The sequence below is a fragment of the Hippocampus guttulatus genome, chromosome 21, assembly GCF_054856545.1.
Source record: "Hippocampus guttulatus isolate MCC_2025c chromosome 21, RoL_Hgut_1.0, whole genome shotgun sequence".
NCBI classification, from domain to species: domain Eukaryota; kingdom Metazoa; phylum Chordata; class Actinopteri; order Syngnathiformes; family Syngnathidae; genus Hippocampus; species Hippocampus guttulatus.
In genome coordinates this window covers 8401184-8420791 of record NC_141281.1, presented here as the reverse complement: position 1 = coordinate 8420791, position 19608 = coordinate 8401184, and the positions used below count along the sequence as shown (strand labels likewise).

Sequence of the window (19608 nt, the reverse complement as noted above, 5' to 3'; positions counted from 1 at the left end):
GCCCGCTCGGCCGTAGGTGAAACTATCTCCCGAGGTCAATAAAGGTCCATACGCCATCCGGGATCTAACGCCTCGACAGGAACCTATCCTCGGGATAAAGATCTTAATAGCTAAAACGAAGTAAGGTTTTAAGGGAACAGAATGGAAAAAAGATCCGACACAAAGACAACAACAAGATTTGACCGAGGTTGAAGAGGCATCGCAACATGTTAAGTAAGATTGATTTGGGTTTTTTTTCACTTTACTCAAGAGGACGCCGTATTTGAAGCTTTCTCAAAACAAGTGTTGGCTTGCGACGCAAATTATTATTTGACAACGCAATTGACTTATTTCTGCATGATTCATCAGGAATGTTAATTGAAGTGTTAGTCGAGCTGTTAGTGAAAGAGACTCACCTATGAGGGCCTCAAAGCAGTTGGCCATGGCGTGCCGCAGGTCCGACTCCCGGCACAGGTCCGGCCCGTGAGCGTAGAGCATGAAGCGATCCAACTCCAGTTTCTGGAAAACAACATCTGTATTAAAAAGGGCATTTTCTGACATGCTAACAGTTTCCATCGTTAGCTGCGGTTTCAAAACCTTTTCAGTAACCAACAGATGTGGTGGAGCAACACATGTAGACAGATAATACTCACAGGCATATATTCTTTATTTTCTATTAAAAAAAAAAAGAATACTATTCAAACAACATCTGTATTAAAAAGGGCATTTTCTGACATGCTAACAGTTTCCATCGTTAGCTGCGGTTTCAAAACCTTTTCAGTAACCAACACATGTGGTGGAGCAACACATGTAGACAGATAATACTCACAGGCATATATTCTTTATTTTCTATTAAAAAAAAAAAGAATACTATTCCAGCAACTTATTGTGCAGTGGTTCCGTGAAAGAAGATTCTTCATCATTCATGTGGTCACAGAACAAATTGAAGGCTGTAAGATATGGCTTTAAATAAGGTGCGACATTTTTGCAAACTTCCAAACTGCAACTTGACTTGCTCTAAAGTGCCTCCAAAGAGCCAGGGCGCCACTTAATTACGGCAGATAACCGTAGGGGGTATGCCACCCCCTGTGACTCAAACGCCGCATTCCACGAAGGCTCCAACTCCGAGTGTGCATTCCCTACTTTCAAGTCCTCCATGAGGCGGATTGTGCAGATAGACACACAGTATTTTTTGAACACATAATTACGAGCGTTCTCCAGCAGACGCTTCGCTAACTTGGCAATGGGCGAGGCGCAGGACGGCGCTCGCACGTTAGCACGAGCGGCAAATCGAAACGAGGCGGACGGCTATGCTGCGCTAACGCCGATTGGAGCGGCCGCATCTTTGTATTCAACGGGGAGCTGAATGAAAGATGCAAGTTTTTAATTGCGTTCTCGCGCCGTTGCTGTTGTGCACTTGAGTTGGCGAACCACTCCAACAAGCTCAGCCAGCACGAGGAGGGGAAGGGATGACGGTTTGCCGAGGTTTGAACCCTATAGTGTTTCCGGAAGACGAACAGGGGCTCCCCCGGGACCCCTGGTCTCTTCTCCCAAAACAACAACCTTTTAACTCCAATTACAAACCTGAAAGGGCAAAATGCAGGAGGGGGGGGGGGGGGGGGGGGGATGGCAAACTTGACAGGATTCCTCACCTTGGCGAGCATGGCAAGGTGCTGGTTTTGCACGATGGCTGTTCTGTAGGTGGCCAGACCTCCTTCCTCCAAAGTGGGGAAAAGATAGTACAAGTGGACACTGCCAAAACAAACACGCACATTCCATTAAGTTCTTTCATAGGGCAGCACGGGGCCCAAGTGGCTTGCGTGTCTGCTTCACAGTTTTCAGGGTATCAACAATTACAAGGCAATGAATTCGAATGATCTTCAACATAAATTTGCAGACGTAAAACTTTTTTTAACCTCATCTTTAAATGGCCTATCTGCCCATTTGAAAAATGACAAAGGTTTGCCCTCCCATGCCAAAAATTGCCCCTAATTGTAAATGTGAACGCTTGTTAGCCGAAACAACGAGCATAAAAAGTCTACACACCCTGTTCAAATGCCTGTAAAGCTCCGACCAACAGAAATCATTTCAAGAGCTTCTGCATGAAAAAAAAAAGACCTTTAACTACATTCAACATTCATTTTCTTTTTGAGCGAGGAAATAAGAAGCACACCCTCTTCTAACTAGGACGTGTCAACAATCACATTCAACCTCATGTCAAATGGAAGTCAGCACACACTTGATTAACCACCCAAAAATGTCAGATATTTCAGTGGAGGCTTTTTTTTTTTTTTTTTTTTGCGTGGTGTTGAGGATGAGCCAAATATACCTTGAAGAATTACGGGGGGAAAAAAAAGTTCACCAGTGACGTCAACCATAAAAAAATTTGATAAGCGCCATCGAAAATGGTTGAAAAGTTCTTTGGCATCGGAATCCACAACGGACACCAACCCGTCGCCGGTCGTTTTAAGGCAGGCGGTTGAGTTATTCTCCCTCGTGATTCATTCATTGAACTTTTCAAGATGACTTTACGAGGCGTTTCCAGGCCCGAGCTGGTTGGAGTTTGCCAGCCGACGCATCGGCGGTTTCACAGCTGGCTTCCGCAGCCAAACGCTTCCATTTTCATTACGAGCCGGCGTTGGCCAAACCTGCGGCGTGTCGTTTTGATTTCATCCCAATCATCGGCAGCCGTTTAATTCTGCCATTTGTAATTAACGGCGGCACGGGAACGCAGGTGGCGTTCCCTTGCCCAAATTTGTGCTGGAATGTTTGCCGGGAAACAATGCGCTTGAAATGAAAAAAAAAAAACACAGTTCCATGGAAAATGATTGAAAGTTTACTTGAGGTCAGAGGAGTCCAGTAATGGATCATAAACTATGAGCAAATTAAACCATATTTACATATATTTAGTTGTCTTATATACAATAGAAATACAAATATAATTTTATAACATTGTAGCATTTTTTTAAATTAATCAATCACCTGGCCCTTCTATGAATTTTTTTTTTTTAATCCAAAGAGTACTTGAAGACTTACGTTTACACACCCTTGCTCTCGGAGCTACTTTCTATGATTTATGACTGAACTCGACTCGCTCGTTCCTCTGAAATATTTTGCTTGCAAATATTGCAAGAGGACTTGTTTCTTTTACATCATCTGCTTTTTAAAAGCGTCCTCCAGACTTCCTCTACAGTACTACCAGAACCCGTCGCCACGCGGGCTTGGCCCCGCATTGCTGCTCCCATGCGCAGAATATTCTGCTGGCTGGACATCACCGGTTCAGATGGCCTCCGAGGGGCGGCATGCTGTGTGTGCGTTAGCGTGTGTGTATGTGTATGTGTGTGTGTGTTTTGAGGGGTGCAGACATTTGGTTAGATCTGCTGTAGCCATTTAACTGGACAAGAGGCTGATAAATAATTCAGAGAGCCAGAACGCAGGCTGAGCATGTCTCATCCGACGCTAACAATCCAAGACGTGGGCAGGGGATGGCAAGACGGGAAGTGCTGGGCAATTCTTTGTTGTCTCACAAAGTGAGAGGCTGTGAACCAATGAGACATGCTTCATTTTTTTTCCATCTGCACTTAAGCCAGCATGGGGCGGGGGGAACAAATCAAGAAAAAGGCAATTTCTCGCGTAGGTTTTCTTCTGTTACTTCCTCCCACATTCTAAATAACAACAATGCGTGGTCAATTGAAGACTCTGGATTGTCCACAGATGTCAGTTGTTTGTTCATCTCTATGCCCAATCATTGGCTGGTGACCAGTCCAGGGTGACGCTTGAGTCTAAAAGTGCATGAAGGGTGAATGCGTCCCAACAACGGGGTCCGAAACAGCCATTTTGAATCTTGCTCTGCTCTTGAATCTTTTACCGTATTGGCCCAAATATAAGACGGCCCTGATTATAAGACAACCCCCTCTTTTTCAAGACTCAAGTTTGAAAATAGACTTTTTGAACACCAAATTAATTTTTATACATAAAATACAGTACTGTACATCTGAAACAAATGATTATAACAATATATTTGAGAGAAAAAGCATGTTATTTTGCCTCATTCAAATCTTCATGTCCGAACATTTAAATATATAAACTAAAGTGCAATCACATTCATAAATGAATGGCTTCTGGTTTTTGAAATGTAAATAACTTCTCATAACTTCTCCTCAGCTGCCGGTTAACCTGGCCGATGTTCGAAAGGCCAAAAGTCAAAATCAGAAAATCTCCTGATTGTCGCTACGTTTCTCCATTTTCTGTTATCTCTTCTATTATTTCCTTCTCTTTTCTTTCTTACCGCTATTTTTTATTTTTCTTATTTGTGCTACCGCTATTTTCATTTTTATTCTTCGTGACAGGGGTTTGCTTTGGCCTGGGGAGTCAAGTTCAGCATTCGCTTCAATGGTATCTGGCCCCATCTAGCGTCGTGAATGGGTCGAATGTCTAGACCCCGAATATAAGACGACCCCCACTTTTTCAGTCTTATTTCAATGCAAAAACACTGTCTTATATTAGTACTTGTTTTTGTTCATTTGTTTTAAATTACAGAGTTGAATGGATTCCAATCGAAAGATCAGATCCCATTTCATGCTTTTTCTACCAACTATATTATTTTGTGGGGGGAAAAAAAATCATCCCATTTTGTGGTCAAATCCTGCTCGAGGACCATGCTGGTCGTCGTAGGTGGTGTGCTCGATTAATAATGGCCACGTATAATTAGTCCAAGGCTGGGCTAAGTGGCGGGCAGTAGTGACCGACTGCGTGCACCCAGCAGTCAATAACACGCTGAGCGTTGCAGACAGCTAATTGCAAGTTGTCATGACAGCAGGCCGGCGCAAAAACAAAAAAAAAAAAGATTGCAGCATGTTTGGGGGAGGTACGAATTACATCCTCGCTTCCAATTACCAGCAAATCACTGTCTCCGCACGTCAAAGGTGCAGAGAAGACTCGTTCGTGACAGACACCCAAAGACGAGAGAAAAAGGGGAGTGAAGTGGTAGGAAGGAAACGGCTGACAGTCTTGCCGTCGCCTTCAATTAGCGCTTGCGTCTATCAGGAGTGGCGGCAAGACCTTTTTTCCCCCCTCACCTGGTGAGGAACTCCACGACAGCATCGCCCAGGAACTCCAACCTCTCGTTGTGATTGATCCTGAGGACGAGGGATGAAAGAGAGCAACATGAAACACCCGAGAGAACAAACGCAACGCAGCGCACTCAACCAGAATAGCAGCGCATGGATGCCGAGCCAAAACGGCAGATAATGGAGACACTCCTCCCCCACTGCTGAGCTCGCTGCCAAGGAGAAAGAACGCAAGGACGACGGCCGGCACTCCAGAAACGGTCGACACGTCTGCTTGCTTGTTCTGCCGTGAATACGCTGAGAAAAGGGATCTGGTGAATGGCCTTACCTTTCAAAACGCAGATTGTTTTTGTCAAAAAAATAATGGGGGATTTTCAAGATTTTTTTTTCGCTTCGAGAATAAGCAAACCACGTTCCGATTTGATGATGTCAATGGTCACGAATTGTTGCTAAGATTAAAATAAAGATCCCACAGGCACATCAAAATGTTCATATCGACACAAAGTTTCTTTTAATTTATTATTATTTTTTTTAATCTTGCCGACAATCAGATACGAAGGCAAAACCTCCCCGGCGAAAGTAATCCTGAGTGGGCTTTGGACCGCCCTCAAAACGCGCTCATTTCATTTACGACGAGATCTCCCGTCCTTCCGTGACTACGAGTTAATTTTCCTGTCAGCAGGCCTGCCGGGAATCTTAATCACGAGGCCGCTACCTTTTGATTGCGCCCGCGGTTAGCGATAGCATGAAGACGCATTTGTGCGGCGGCAGGCGGCCTAACCTGGAGGGGGACGGGTCATCCTGGCCCAGACGGGACATGATGTTAATCAAAGTGTTGATTCCTATAAGGGGAAAAAAAAGCAGCAGGGTGCCCCCGGTCAAAGTGCAGTGAAAGAAGGAAGGGGTAGGAGGAAACATCCGTCGCCAAGCTCCTCACCTTTCTTTCTCATGTACATGTGATGCACCTTCCTGTCGCCGTATTTGGGCTGGCGGATTCCGCAGTTGGACAGCGAGTTGCGGGCGTGGTCGGGGTTCATGCCGAAGTTGAGATGGTGACTGGGATGCGTCATGGCCAACTGAGGAAGAGGAAGATCGGCATGAATGGCAAACTATTTCCATCGCACAGTTCCGATCCCTCTTGAGAAACTTTCGAAAAGCTTCACCAGATTCTCGCCGTCGTGGAACGCAACTCAACTTGTACTGCTTGGTGTAAAGCAAATTCTTTTTTGGGACATGTGCTGATGGCAAAAGAGTGAGTTTTTTTTTTTTTTTTAAGCATATGAGCCACAAAAATGGACTCATGTCATCTTCAAACCTTGACTTTGTCGAAAGAAGCAAGATTTTCTATGGCATACATACCACACCGTCAATTAGATACACATTGAGCTATTGATTCAAAATGTCATTTTACACACAAAAAAAAAAAAAAAAAACCAAAATGTCATTCTAGCTGACAAGAATCCAAACCGCGGGTGAGGCGAGTCATCGTGAAAATTCAGAGAATGGGCTAAAAAGGCGACTTTTTGTCAGTCGGTATATTGAACTCTATCCGCACTGTTGCTGACTGATAATTCAATTCATGGATTATCCACCAACAACAAAAACCCTTGAGATTGTCCTTGGCCTGATCCGGTGCAAGATTCGCCTGACAAATTTTGGATATTGCTCAACTATTTACACGGCACTTTAACAACAGTTGCAGCTGTACCAAAGGGCTGAACATCAAATATAAAATACAATAATTAAGGGGGGTGGAAGCTAATCACAAGGCACTTTTCACACAGAAACATTGATCCTCCCATTCACGAGAAAACATTTAGCTGTGCCTGCAAAGCGTGTGAGATTTAAATTTTGGGGGGAAAAAAAGATGCAACAAGCATTTATCAATCCTGCATTGGGTGAATGCCAGCCCCCCCATACACAGCTGATCTCCCCTGTCGACTTGTCTCCTTTCAGACAACTTCAAATCAATTTCAAGCTCCAATGAGATGTATATGTAAAACGTGAACGCAAGTGCTTCAATATTTAGCACGGCACAAGTGTCCCGCTGCTTTCAAGCCGCGAACACACCCGACAAAATTTTACCGCCATTGTACTTTCTGTCATCTGGCGTCTGTGCGAGATGAGCGGATTTCTTTGGCGCCTCGGCTGCACAATGACAGTTGGATACAATTTTGGAAGAAAAGAAGAGAAAACAAGTTGCTGCTGCTTTTCTTTTTTTTTTTTTTGCCTCTTTTCTTTCCGTGTTTCCAAAAAAAATTCAGCAGTGGGGGCACTCGGATCTCACCACAGTACTCAAGAAACCAACTAGCATCTACAAATTCCTTATGTGTTTTCAAACATAGGATGCTGATTATACTGACCAAAACATTACATTAAAAGCATGCTCATTATTACTGTATTACATGACAACACAAATGACTTGAGATTTTATGACTTCATAACACAGCAACTCATGAATATGTATGAGGCGAGTATTTTAACGTAGCGCCTGACGAGTCGCATTACTTCTGAACGTAAGTAGCCACGACAACATAACATGCGAGTCCATGTTTGCAATAACCATGAATTAGTTACTCCGTCAATGTTACAGGACGTGCAGTCCAGCGAGCGGCATTGCACTCCGCTTGCGTGACCGGCGCGGCGGTTGTAACATCATCGCCATGGTGACCGCACGCTGTCCGGGATTGGCGAAGAGGCGGCGCCAAACACCATTTATCATTTAGACAGACAGAGAGAAAAAAGACCGGAATGCGGTAGAATGTAATGCGGGCCCAAACAAGAGGCCTGGCGGAATGTCGTGGTGAGAGCCATGAATAAGAACAAATAAAATCGCAATGCATGCACAATCGCACGCATCAGGGCAGGGGGGGTGACAACACAAGCGGGCTCGGGGACGTGTACACTTGAATTATTGAGATCTTCTGTGATGCCTTTCATTGTGCCAGCGTGGGTCCAAAGTGAAGAGTGGGGGGCTGAATCAACAGGGGGTGGGCAGGATGAAGGCCGGCCTTGATGGATGCGCACGCGTGCGGCCGTCTAACACACTGCGATAACCCTGCCCCCCCCCTCCCCGTCCCATTTATTTACATGCTAAATGTTTAACAGGGAGCCTCTCAGAAGAAGAGCTTGGAAGCCTGCGGTGGGGCGGGGGGGGCGCAGCACGGAGGCTCTTGTCAGTTGCCTCACGCCATCGTCAACACGCCGCCATCTTTTTCAGATTCCGTCTTGTATAAAGGAACCGAGAGCGGTAACTTGAGTAAAAGGACAAAGTTGGTGAACAGAGAATAACTTTTTCATTTGGAACTGATTGTACATTACACCCCCGCAAGTGACAGACACATTACCGCCGAGTCGAATCAGGGGTCTTATTATTTTACGCATAGATTTACTCAAACTTGTAGTCTATTTGTATGACTCTCCCACCCCATTACTTTGTTCAGAATGCAATTTGTATGAATTCAGGGGCACTTTTCCACTTCTTTTGGTTGAACTACGAATCGTCTAAAGTGTACACGATCCCAAGAGAGAGAGAGGAGGTGATGTCAGGCTCTGAATGAGTGCTTGTCAGCCAGCGGCGAGCCTCCTAGCTGGCCAGCGTTTCCTTTTTATCGCTCATTATGACAGCTCGTCATGGCACACTTGACAAATGGCCGATCGATATGTGCAAATTCCGGCATGCTGAGGCACCGGGAGCGCTCGGGCTTCTCGCACAAACACAAAAAAGAGAGGTATGAGTTCAACGATCAAAACTGCACAGTGCTGCGCTCTCTCATGCCTCGCTGATGTCACCTCCTCGGTCTCGTTGTGGGGGCTTTAAAGTGTGGGGGGGTTGCACACCTACCCAGGTCTGTGACAGGGCAGAGCTGGTATTTGGCAGGAATGTACTGTCACCGCAAGACACAGCGGACCCAGCAAAGTTGTGACTTGGGTCGGCGCCGGCTACCTTAAGTGACTTCCTGGGCGCCGCTCTTCCCGCCTGAACTGTCTGAGCAGAGGCGGTGCGGGTCCAAATAACGAGGAGTCTGCTGCCTCACTGGATGTGCGCATACAAGCCCAGATCTCACCGCGGCAGCAGGCAGGCAGGCAGCCTCAAACCAGCATGTGGGGCTTTTGTCTTGTTGCAGTTATTAACTATGCCAGCCTTTAAATAATACAGCTGTGTCACGGTGGTGTCACATCACTCTGTCACTCTCCCATCTCCAACTTCGTCTAAAGTCCAATACGGCCCGGCGCGTACGGATCCTGAGCATTGAGGCAACCCTGACGACTGGATGGGTTTCAAGGTATTCTTATTCGAACCCCACAGAAAAATGGAATTGAAATTGAATCTTGAATTTTGGCCAGCAGCACAGTCGGTAATGACCCATAGGGCCAACGCAAACCAAACACTCGCGGATGACAATATGGACGCCTAGATGTATAGCTAGCGAGACAGCTAGATAGCTGCATTTGCGCCAACATTCAGTAAGATTCGGCCGCAGCGCTCGAGGCGCGTCGGGCCTGAAAACGGAAATGACAACTTTATGAGCTTGTGCAGCAGCTCCATTGCGACCTTTATCATTCCAGATGTAGTTGACAAGCGTGTGCTTTTGCAGCGGGCGACTTACCTGCAAGAGGCAGCGCTCCTTGAACACGTAGCCAATCAGCTTGTCCAGGTGCATGAGGCACTGGTGGTAGCGGATGTGATGGGTGAGGACGGGCAGCATCATGGCGTGCTGTAGGGAGCACAAAGAGAATTCTCAAAGAGGCGGCTCAGGAGGGGCGAACCTGAGTGGGGATCATGTCTGATATGAAAGAGGAATGACGCGAACATGTTGGAGGGGAATGTGAGATGAAGAGATTGTCAGAAGCAAAGGCTGAGAGCTGATAGCGGGCAGAAATCAATCAGACACTCATTATTTATTAAGTGGCGCCAGGCAACACATAGATGAAATAATCACAAACCCGATGGCAGCGGCGTGAAGGGGGGTTGGGAATGACGTACAGGAGGGAAAATTCACCTTGGGGCAGGGCGGAGGGATCGTAGCCCATTTGGCTGTGTTGACACACTTACTTTCACACATCCCCTGACAGCCTTCTGAAGAGAGACCGTGAAAATAATGGCGGCGGGGAAAAGCAAGCCGATGGTCGGCGAAGAGGCTCGGTCATTAGCGATGGTTCACGGCGAGTCGACCGCGAGACTCAAGATGGCAAAGGCGGTTTTCACAACATTAACCCCCAGCCCACGCATGAGAGAGGAGCTCAGCGCCCATGTTTTAATTAGCGCTACGGGGCAAGGCGACACCGGTGGCGCCAACAGGTGTTGACAAGGAAACCTGGGGGCCGTCACGGGGGGGTTGGACATTTTTAAAGAGCCAATTAACCAAGTCGCATTGAGCTTCCGAACTTGTCTGATAGCCTAACTGACTGATACGATTGGTTGCAGAATGTCTATCCTGCAAAAGTTGAATGGAGGCAACTGGACTTTTCTTGGTTGTCGATGACGCTTAACCTTTAATCCCGGCAGTGTCACCTTCCTGTGTGGTGGGGGGGCAGCCAAGACAATCCGAGCGCAGGAACCATTTTGGGACAGATAAGACCTTCTTTCGCACCTGTCAGAAAAAAGCTACACATCTTGATCTTTCTGGCAGCCATTGCACTCATTCACTCCCAAAGACGTTTTTAAACGTCTTTTCAGACTTGGTCCAGAATTGGCTGGTACTGAATGAGTTAATTGTTCAACTGAGACTAAACAATATAATAGTATTTACTATTTGTATTGGATTGTAAGCATGACAGACAAAAGGACCGGGGTGAAAATTCATTCGGAACCTTTTAACTCAGTCACTCCCAAAAACGTTTTTAAGCGTCTTTTCAGACTTGGTCCAGAATTGGCTGGTACTGAATGAGTTAATTGGTGCCATGATCCGGATACATCCCCAAATCTGATACATATGTTGGATTTTTACGCACATTTGGAAGAGGCCTGATTCTAACCTTGACATAACCCTGACCAAATCACATTGGGTTACTTTGGAACATGCAGTTTAACTCTAGCCAGAAGAACACTGTTACGGTTTACCCTCGACATAAGAAAAATGAATTCCCGTCAAACATGGGAACTTCCTGCACATGTGCAAAATTGTCAGCCGAGGGCTGAATGAGGGCGGGTGCGCGCGCGCGCCTCTTTTTCAACTTGCAAAACAAAACTAAACAAGCTTCATTTCCTTCTATTTCCTGTGAATGCCGAAGAGCCTTCGCATGCCTCGTCATGAAGGACGCACAATGCCGAGGACAACAGCGAGTGAAAAAAGGGTGAAAATTCTCTGCCTGAAAAGTGAAGGCCAGCCCTTGGAAGCGCCTTTCAAGTGAAACAACCTTGGTGGTGTCGAGCGATGTCAATCACAAGCGAGGCCCATTTGTGAATTGCTTTTTTTGGGGGGGGGGGGGGGGGGGTGTAGAATAAAGCAAGTTTGGGCACGAGATCTGCCGCTATCTCTCTGCGGTGCGACGCACGGTGCAGAGCGGAGCTCCTGAAATTATTCATGAACCAATTAGTCGCAGCAGTCCAGCTTGAAGCAAATATAATTGGGTGGCAATTATGGATCGGATCCTCTTTGGTAGACCTTGCTGCAAGAGAGGTCTGGTTTATGAGACAAGAACTTTCCTGTCATGCCTCTCCAAACGTGAGCAGCGGCTGTAGGCGATTGCATGCGAGCTCGCGCAAGACCGCCAGGCTGACAATTATTGCTTTATAGTTGACGGGCGCCACAATTGGGAGACAAAAAAACGAGAGAAAGAAGCAGCAAAAATAAAAAGCAGACGACACCGTGACATTTCACATTTATGAGCGACTGCCGTTTTTGGCCACCGCAGACCCATTTAGGTCTGAGACCGGGTATGATGAATCCATTTTTGATCATGCTGAATGGTGTGTGATATTTGATCAAACTAACGCGGTTGTGTACTCGCAACTGAGGCATAAGAAAGCCAGAATAGAGTGCCAGACATTTCACTTTGAGGCTTCAAGCTACCCAGTTCATGTTTACTGTCAAACAAAACATCAAACCAAAGATAATTACACATTGTCCGTTTAAAACAACGACATAAAAAAGTCTGCTAGCTGAATGCTGAAGTATAATAAGACCCAGCGTGACTTTCTTCTTCTACTCTTTTTAATCTTCATGTAAGCGCGCGTCTTCATGCATGCATGGCACCGCGCTGCCCCTACGAGGTCAAGGCGCATAATGCAGGAACAGAATTTATTCTCTTTATTTAATGTTGAGTTTTGGTCGTTTTGAACTAAAGGAATAATTGTGTTCAAAATAATCTAGATTATTAATTTTTTTCCCCCATAATCTTAGATTTGGGATGTCATTTTCTTACTCTGAACTGCTGAATGGGCAGCAATGAGGTTCGTTAGTTTGCATGCATCCCTGTCTTGAATTTTGTTGAGTTTTCTGGATTTATTTTCAACTATAGAAAACAACAACAGCATAGGATTGTTTCTTCCATTTCCAAATCGCTCTTGAGGTCAGGGGAATAGTTCAAGATGCGTGCTTAAGTGTTTGCCTTGAAGCAAACGCATGGAGACGAGAGTCGATGTGAGCGCGAGACGGACTTAAGTGGTCTCGCCAAACGGGAGTCAAGTTGTCTATGAGCAAAAGTGTCGGCGCGCGAGGCATGGCCGGGGCCTTAATGAAGGGGGCGAGGTTGCACAGGCGCAGCGGGGAGTCCACTTTGGCCGCGCGCATCTCGGGCAAGGGGCATGACGCAACACGTGGCAACATCACAAGTGTCTCTCTCGAGTGCGGCTGAGCAGTCAACCTCAGCTCACCCGCGTGTGTTGTCGCGTCTCAATGCCACCAAGCGCTACATTATTGACAGCGTGCCACAACCCACTTGACCAGTGAGCTTGCCGTGTTCGTATCGTATCTGCTGGGATTTTTTTCTTGATTTGTGCTGAGTATCTATTGGATTTGTAACTAGTATCGGCCGGTTGATTGATTGATCGGTCAGGCACTGGTTTAAGCTATTAATATGGGCACGTATGTGTGTGTGTGTGTATATATATATATATATATATATATATATATATATATACGCACACGCACACACACACGCACACACACCCTACTTGAAAGCTGGTAACAGTGAGTGTCAATGCACACGACTTGCACAAATCCGAGTTACCTGACAGACGTCAGAGCGGATGCCGGTCTTCCAGAATCCCTGGCTGCTGAGTTCCACTGTCACCTCGCGGCGCATGGTGTTCTTCTGACGGATCTTCTGAAGAGCTTCCTGCCAAACAAGCACCCGGTCAATTATTGATCAATGGCAGCAAAGCCGACGGGGACAGCAATCATCCCTAGAACGCACACGCAACGCCCCCTTATTCCCATGCTAATCTCAACCCGTTTCATTCACGCTGTGCTCACAGGTGGCATGTGCCGCACACCTTGATAGCATTGCCGCTAACGGAGGCATTGCCATTGGTCAGCTTGCGCTGCCAGCGGGCTTTCGTATTGACGCTTCAGCGCCGAGCGAGAGCAGATGCGCCTGCTTCCGATGAGGTGACAACAGGTGTCAATCCCCGTTATAAAGGTGACCGCCTTCCCCCATAATTATACAATCGCCAATGGTAGGCCAAAAATCATGGCTGGCTTTGTGTCTTGGTTTGTTCATACACACTTTGGGTGTCGAAATGGCGTCGACCAACCAATTGCATTTTTAAGTGTGGCATGCTGGCTACTTCTAGTGGAACATTAAACACCACTGTTTTTTGTTTTTTTAGTTATAGTTAACTTTTTAAAATCCAGTGCAGTCCATTTGTTAATTACAATTCAGTTGGATTCAACTTTGACTGTGCGTCCATGTCATCTATTATGGAGTAAAAAAATTGGGAGAACCACTGGAGGACGCGGTCAGATGTTCAGATGCGTATTCAGACCTCCACGCCGGCCCCCAGGAAAATACTCAAGTCATTATATACATATAGCAGCACATCAGCATACAAGTGTGTGTGCGTACGCGCGTGTGTGTGAGTTGCATTCAGCCCAAGACGCAATCGACTCCCGGTGAGCCGCTGCAAATGGAACGCCAGGAATTTTTGCCTCGCCGAGGAAATAAGAACAACAAAGGCATGAATAAATAATGCCAACCGACTTTGAACTCTGCATCAAAGTGAACACACCCGCCCCCGCCGCCGCCACAAGCATGCGCGCGCGCGCACACACACACACCCGACGTATGTGCCGTGCACAGCTGCATCGTTGCAAATGACATGGAAATATTTGTGCTGCATGGGCACGGGGAAGGTCATGAGGACTAATTAGTGTAAATTACAAGGCCAGTAGAGAAAGCGGTCATGTAAGGGATTTTTTTTTTAAAATACACCTATGAGGGCTTTTGAAGGTTTATTTTTGTCCACATATGACGTCTCACAGATCCCGTAAGAATGTGTTCATTTGTGCAGATGCAGGTATGTACACGTCACCAACTGGTATATTTGCATGACGTGAGATATCTAAGATGGGTCAGATACTGGACATTTGGAGAAAAAAGGGGGGGGGGGGCAGAAGCATTTAGTGTAAATCCAGAGCGAAATTGGAACTAGCAAACTATCAAAAGTCGAGTGCATCATCAAAAAACATTCAGCATCCCGTTCGAAATGAGAGAGACTGCTGTTGAGCAAACGATGAAAAAAAAATCCTGTCGTCTTGAGCTGAGAGACATTGACAGTCTTGACTGCGGACGTGATAGTTATTCAAATGACCACTGAAACCAAAAGAAGAGGGAAAAATGTCAATTTCATGGTCACAAAAGAAAGCTACAAGACCCTGTGTGACCCCCTTATCGCATGCTTTTGTATTTGGGGGTGTGGGGGGTGGGGGGGATTAGAACAGTGCTTAAACAATGAAGTCAGACCGTGCGTGTTTCCTTCCGAAAGCTACTTTTTGACATATAGACACACGATACATATTGCACATGGAAACCCGCTAGACCAAAAATAGCCTCCTTGGGGGAGGTAATGTGTCCTGACGGGCCAGCTAACACACGCAAGCTGAAGACACGGTGCTCTACCTAGCCGTGTGTGTGTGTGTGTAATTGCTGCAGTTTGACAGCAGGACATTCAGGCCCTGTTGGATAGAGCGACCAAGGAAAGCAACTAATTGAGTCCCAACTTCTCGCTCCCTTTATTGGGTGTGCTTGTGTCAAACAGGATGTGTACGTGCAGCTGAGGTGTTACAAGGAGTCCCTGAAGGGTGTAGGGAGAGAGTGAAAGGGGAGCGGGGGGGTGTTGAAGTCTTTGAATATCACCTGAACACAACAAATCGCCATCCCCGGCCCTGCTCTGACCTTCGCAGTCAAGACTTTAAACCAATGGTGGGCAAACTACGGCCCGCGGGCCGAATCCGGCCCGTTGGTCTTTTTAATCCGGCCCGCCGAAGGTTGGTCCACAATTAAGGTTCGATGTGAATGATTGCATTCATTTCAATTGGACTTGTAATGACCGTCATTTCACCGCCAGGTGGCGCATTGACTTGAAGTTGCAGAACACGGGGGGGGGGTCTTTTCGACCACCTAGGACCTCTGTATCGCTCTACTTCTACTGGTCTGATCACAACCCATCTGCAGCAATGCACAGGCTAAAATAGGTCATCAACAACACTGTTGTCATTTAAAAAAGTATATTAATACAGTACTTTCATGCTTTTGTTCTGTTGATGTTTGATATGGACTGTCAACAAATGCAGTTTGTTTGTTTTTAATGTACCATAGCTCGTGCTGACCTGGCCCTTCTGTCAAATTTTAAAAGTCAATGCGGCCCCCGAGCCAAAAAGTTTGCCCACCCCTGCTTTAAACGCATCTAAAAATGACGAGCCGGCGAGCGTACAAGGCACTTAGCGGAGCTGTACACGCTGAAGGAGAGTGAGTGGGGAGAAAAAAAAAAAAAGAAATCGAGAAAAAAAAAGAGCAGCAACAATTAATTGAAAAGAGACGAGCGATATTTACGAGATGCGCTCGAGTGCGCCAAGCTTGTCACGTGCAAATGAGAGAGGACTGGAAATGAGCTGGTGGCATTTAGAGAAGCCCACAAAGAGCAAACTCCTTCATTTGTTCCTTCATCAAAAGCGGCGTCGCTGCCAACTTAGGATGTTACGGGGCAGATATGAAAAATGACATGACAGGATCGGGACCAAGCCCCGCTGCGAATGGTGTAAAAAAACGCCAGAATGTTTTGGAAATGTCGACATGAAGCATTAAGTTTCAACCGTGAGTATTCCACACCGTGGTCGCAATTAATTTTTGAGATCACACTTTTCACAGTCCCCTTCAAAACAATGGGGATGATTCGATTTGGAAAAATGCAGACTCTTGAACTCTGACTACCCTCGCGTGTTTGTTTTTGTTGTGCACGAGCTCACCTCCCTCTGCATCAGCTTCTGCTTATCCAGTTGCTTCACCTTGGGGCTGTTGGCAAGCAGGTGGCGCAGTTTCACGTAACTCTTCCACAGTTTCTGGTACCTGGCAAACCGGGAAAGGAAATGCGGAACCATGAGGCTAAAAAGGATTCCAACTCCAACTCCAACTCCGCAACAACACATCAATATTTCATCCACGGCCCCGCCTGATATTTCACTTAATTGGAGAGTAGCCTGCAGACGGGGCTCCATTAGCTGCTTTTGTTTCGGGGGCGGCAAACGTCCGAGGTTTGCGTGTCTGCCGCTTGAACTCAGAGTCTGGTTCACCTGCCTCGGACTTTCCTTTTTTTTCACCTCGGCTGCTCCTCACTTTCATTCTCCGTTGTCTTTGCGCTCATTTGCATGTGAAAAGAGAGTCGGGTGTTATCGGCAAGGTGACATGGAGCCACCGCAGAGTACCCCCCCCACCCTCCTCACCCCTCCACCTCTTACCCCACCACACCCGTGCCCCCACATTTTCAATCAGGCCTTCTGATTGATGCACCGAGTGTGACCGTTCTGCTCCCATTCAGCAGACTTTCTCCTCATTTAGCCAGAATTATTCAATTATGATTGGTGGGGTGGCGAGTTAAGGTGGCGCGGGCTTGGCCGATCGGACAAAGTGAAAGGGCGAGAGACATCCGCAGAGATATATCGAGTGTGTATGCGTGCGCGTGAGTGAGAGAGGAAGGCAGTGGAGGTGGGGGAGAATAGAAGAATTATAGAGCTTTAATACCGGAGACTTCATTAGAGACCGAGGCGAGGGAATGAGACGGCTTAACGGCTGCGATTATCAGCTCCCCGCCTCCGCACGGAAGCATCCTGAGCAGAAAAAGGAGAATGCGAGGGGACGAATATCCAGCCTGGGAGGCCCAGGCGTCCCCAGTCTGCGCCGGTGACCTTTCCGGGAGATCCGACCTGATCTCTCTGCGGCGCACTCGCCTCTTCCAAGCTTACATTAGCATATGCTAACGCTTCCTCTGCACACGGTGTTATTAGCCTGAAAGGTTGTTATTTGGTGCCTTCCTCATTAAGTTGTCTTACACATCTTGAGTGACACTTGACAGTCACAACAGAGATCAAACGAGGGGATCGGAACCCTAAATGTTGCTTGTTCATGCAAAATCGAGTCGTACCCAATTACTCGATCTGTAGAAGAATCTATTAGGAATATTCAAAAGCTGCAGCTCTCATGTCTCTCAGCGTCAGTCAAATTGTGATCTTGAATATGGGCTCAGAACGTCCTGTACGTAGATCGCCCTGCGTCTTTCATAGAAACCTGGTCTTGATCAAAGTGTGCTGTCGAATTTTAGACCCCAATACCTGCCTTTAATTAAGAAAAAAAAAAATCTGGAAAAAGTATGATGCGCACATCATAGAGGTTTTCCAGTCAGCTTTGAAAATGCTGCAGAGCGCGGAGTCAGCCTTGTTATTTGGCAGACGGGACTTTTTGTGTTAGCCTTGGCTGCTCCGAGTCCCGCTCTGCCTCACTGTCGCATGGTGCTCCACAGGGTTCAATTTTGGGGCCCCGGTTGATTTCAACGTATTTGCTGCCACGGTGTGCATATTAAGGACGCATGAAGGAGACCGAGCGCTCATTTGATGGGTTGTACTCTGCAACAGGGCCACATCATGCAAGTTGCATTTTACAAACCCAAGAATAAAAATACTATTGTTTTTATCAAGACATGATATCACCCAATCACCCATATGAAGTAGTAGGAGACTACCGAGTGTTCTGTTCCCACCAAAGAACCTGGTCCAGCCTCTCTCAGTTCTAAGTGTCTTGACGTCATAGCCAGTAATGTTCACGTTAAAATGTTACGGCTCCCATGCGGCCACTTCCTCCTCCACATTATTCCCTGGCCTTTGACTTGTCACCTCCGTGCACGCCACACAGGAGGCTTGAGGGTCCAGCGAGGGTGACAACACACCAGGGCATCTTCAGTCCAGCGAGTTAATAACGCATGCTGCGTCCATGGCCTCGCCGTCGACTCCACAGCGCCACAGATCATTAACGGTGTCGGGTAAAGCCTATGCGCCAAAGCCACTAATGATATCCCAGTCTGTCCATAAATTTGTCGCTGTGTGCCACTTGGAGCCATTTGACATGGCGGCAGGGCGTGCGATGGATGAAAGCGCTCTGTGGGCAGGCGGCGAGGGGTGAGGACACTGGCGAGTCGGGCAAAGGGAGCACAAATTAGTCCTGACTAATAGACCTCCTGTTTGCATCCTCATGGTGCCTCCCAACTGTGGCCAAAGAGGAGAAATTGTGTTCATTAGAATTAAAGACATATTCTAGAAAATGGGCAGCACGGTGGACTACTGGTTAACATGTCTGCCCCACTGACCTGACATTCAGGGTTAGAATCCCAGCTCCTGCAAGGGTTTTTTTTCCCCTCTCACATTCCATGTTAGCCACACTAAATTGTCCATAGATGTGAATAGGAATGCTTGTTGAGACACAAGTGATAAATATTCAGTCGATACAAATCTATCATTGATCCTTTTCAGTATTTAGATGAAAAAATGTCACATATTGTACATGCAGTAAAGGCAAGGGGGAAACGTTTTAAATGATGAATTGTCTCCTTGAAAAGCCAATACATGTCAACTCGCACAACTTTTTGGCATCACAACTCCTCAGGGAGAGCAGCTCAGATGATCTTCGGCACCGCTTTTGTTAATTATGCAGCAGCACAATACACTATTCCCACCTGCGGGCCCTGTGTCGTGTACGCAGCATCACTATGTTCAGGAAATAAACCGCGCGGGCTCCCGTGTCGGAGCCACCCGACAGAGGAAAGCGTTACCCGTGACGACGCATGCGAAAATGTCACGGCGCTCATCCTTACCACCATCTATTCCCTTCCCTAATCTATCAGTCTGCCCGCACTTTGCCTTCCGCAAACTCTCCACCTTCTGATAGCGGCGCAGCACACCGGGGGGGGGGGCGCCCGGCGTCATGGGAGACTGTTGCTGAATAAGGAGGAGTGGGAACAAGGGAGGCAAAAAAGCTAAAAGGAGCTGGATGACATTTATCTTGGGTCCGACCACATTGTTTCTCAGTTTCCGTGAAATGATGATCCTGAATTACTGGAAGAATCACCTTC

At 46.9% G+C, this 19608-nt stretch overlaps 1 protein-coding gene across 2 annotated transcripts in view; it reads right to left on the bottom strand.

Annotated features, from left to right (window-relative positions):
• The window catches only part of drosha (drosha ribonuclease III), a 68202-nt gene that overhangs the window by 37687 nt on the left and 10907 nt on the right, over window positions 1-19608 (bottom strand). For both annotated transcript variants that reach the window (XM_086101566.1, XM_086101567.1), the window contains exons 15-22: window positions 16460-16559; window positions 13224-13331; window positions 9659-9766; window positions 5986-6124; window positions 5830-5890; window positions 5058-5117; window positions 1632-1731; window positions 396-498 (exon numbers count right to left, since the gene is read on the bottom strand). In XM_086101566.1, the coding sequence (XP_085957692.1) occupies window positions 396-498; window positions 1632-1731; window positions 5058-5117; window positions 5830-5890; window positions 5986-6124; window positions 9659-9766; window positions 13224-13331; window positions 16460-16559 (779 nt within the window). The remainder of the gene's footprint in view (window positions 1-395; window positions 499-1631; window positions 1732-5057; window positions 5118-5829; window positions 5891-5985; window positions 6125-9658; window positions 9767-13223; window positions 13332-16459; window positions 16560-19608) is intronic.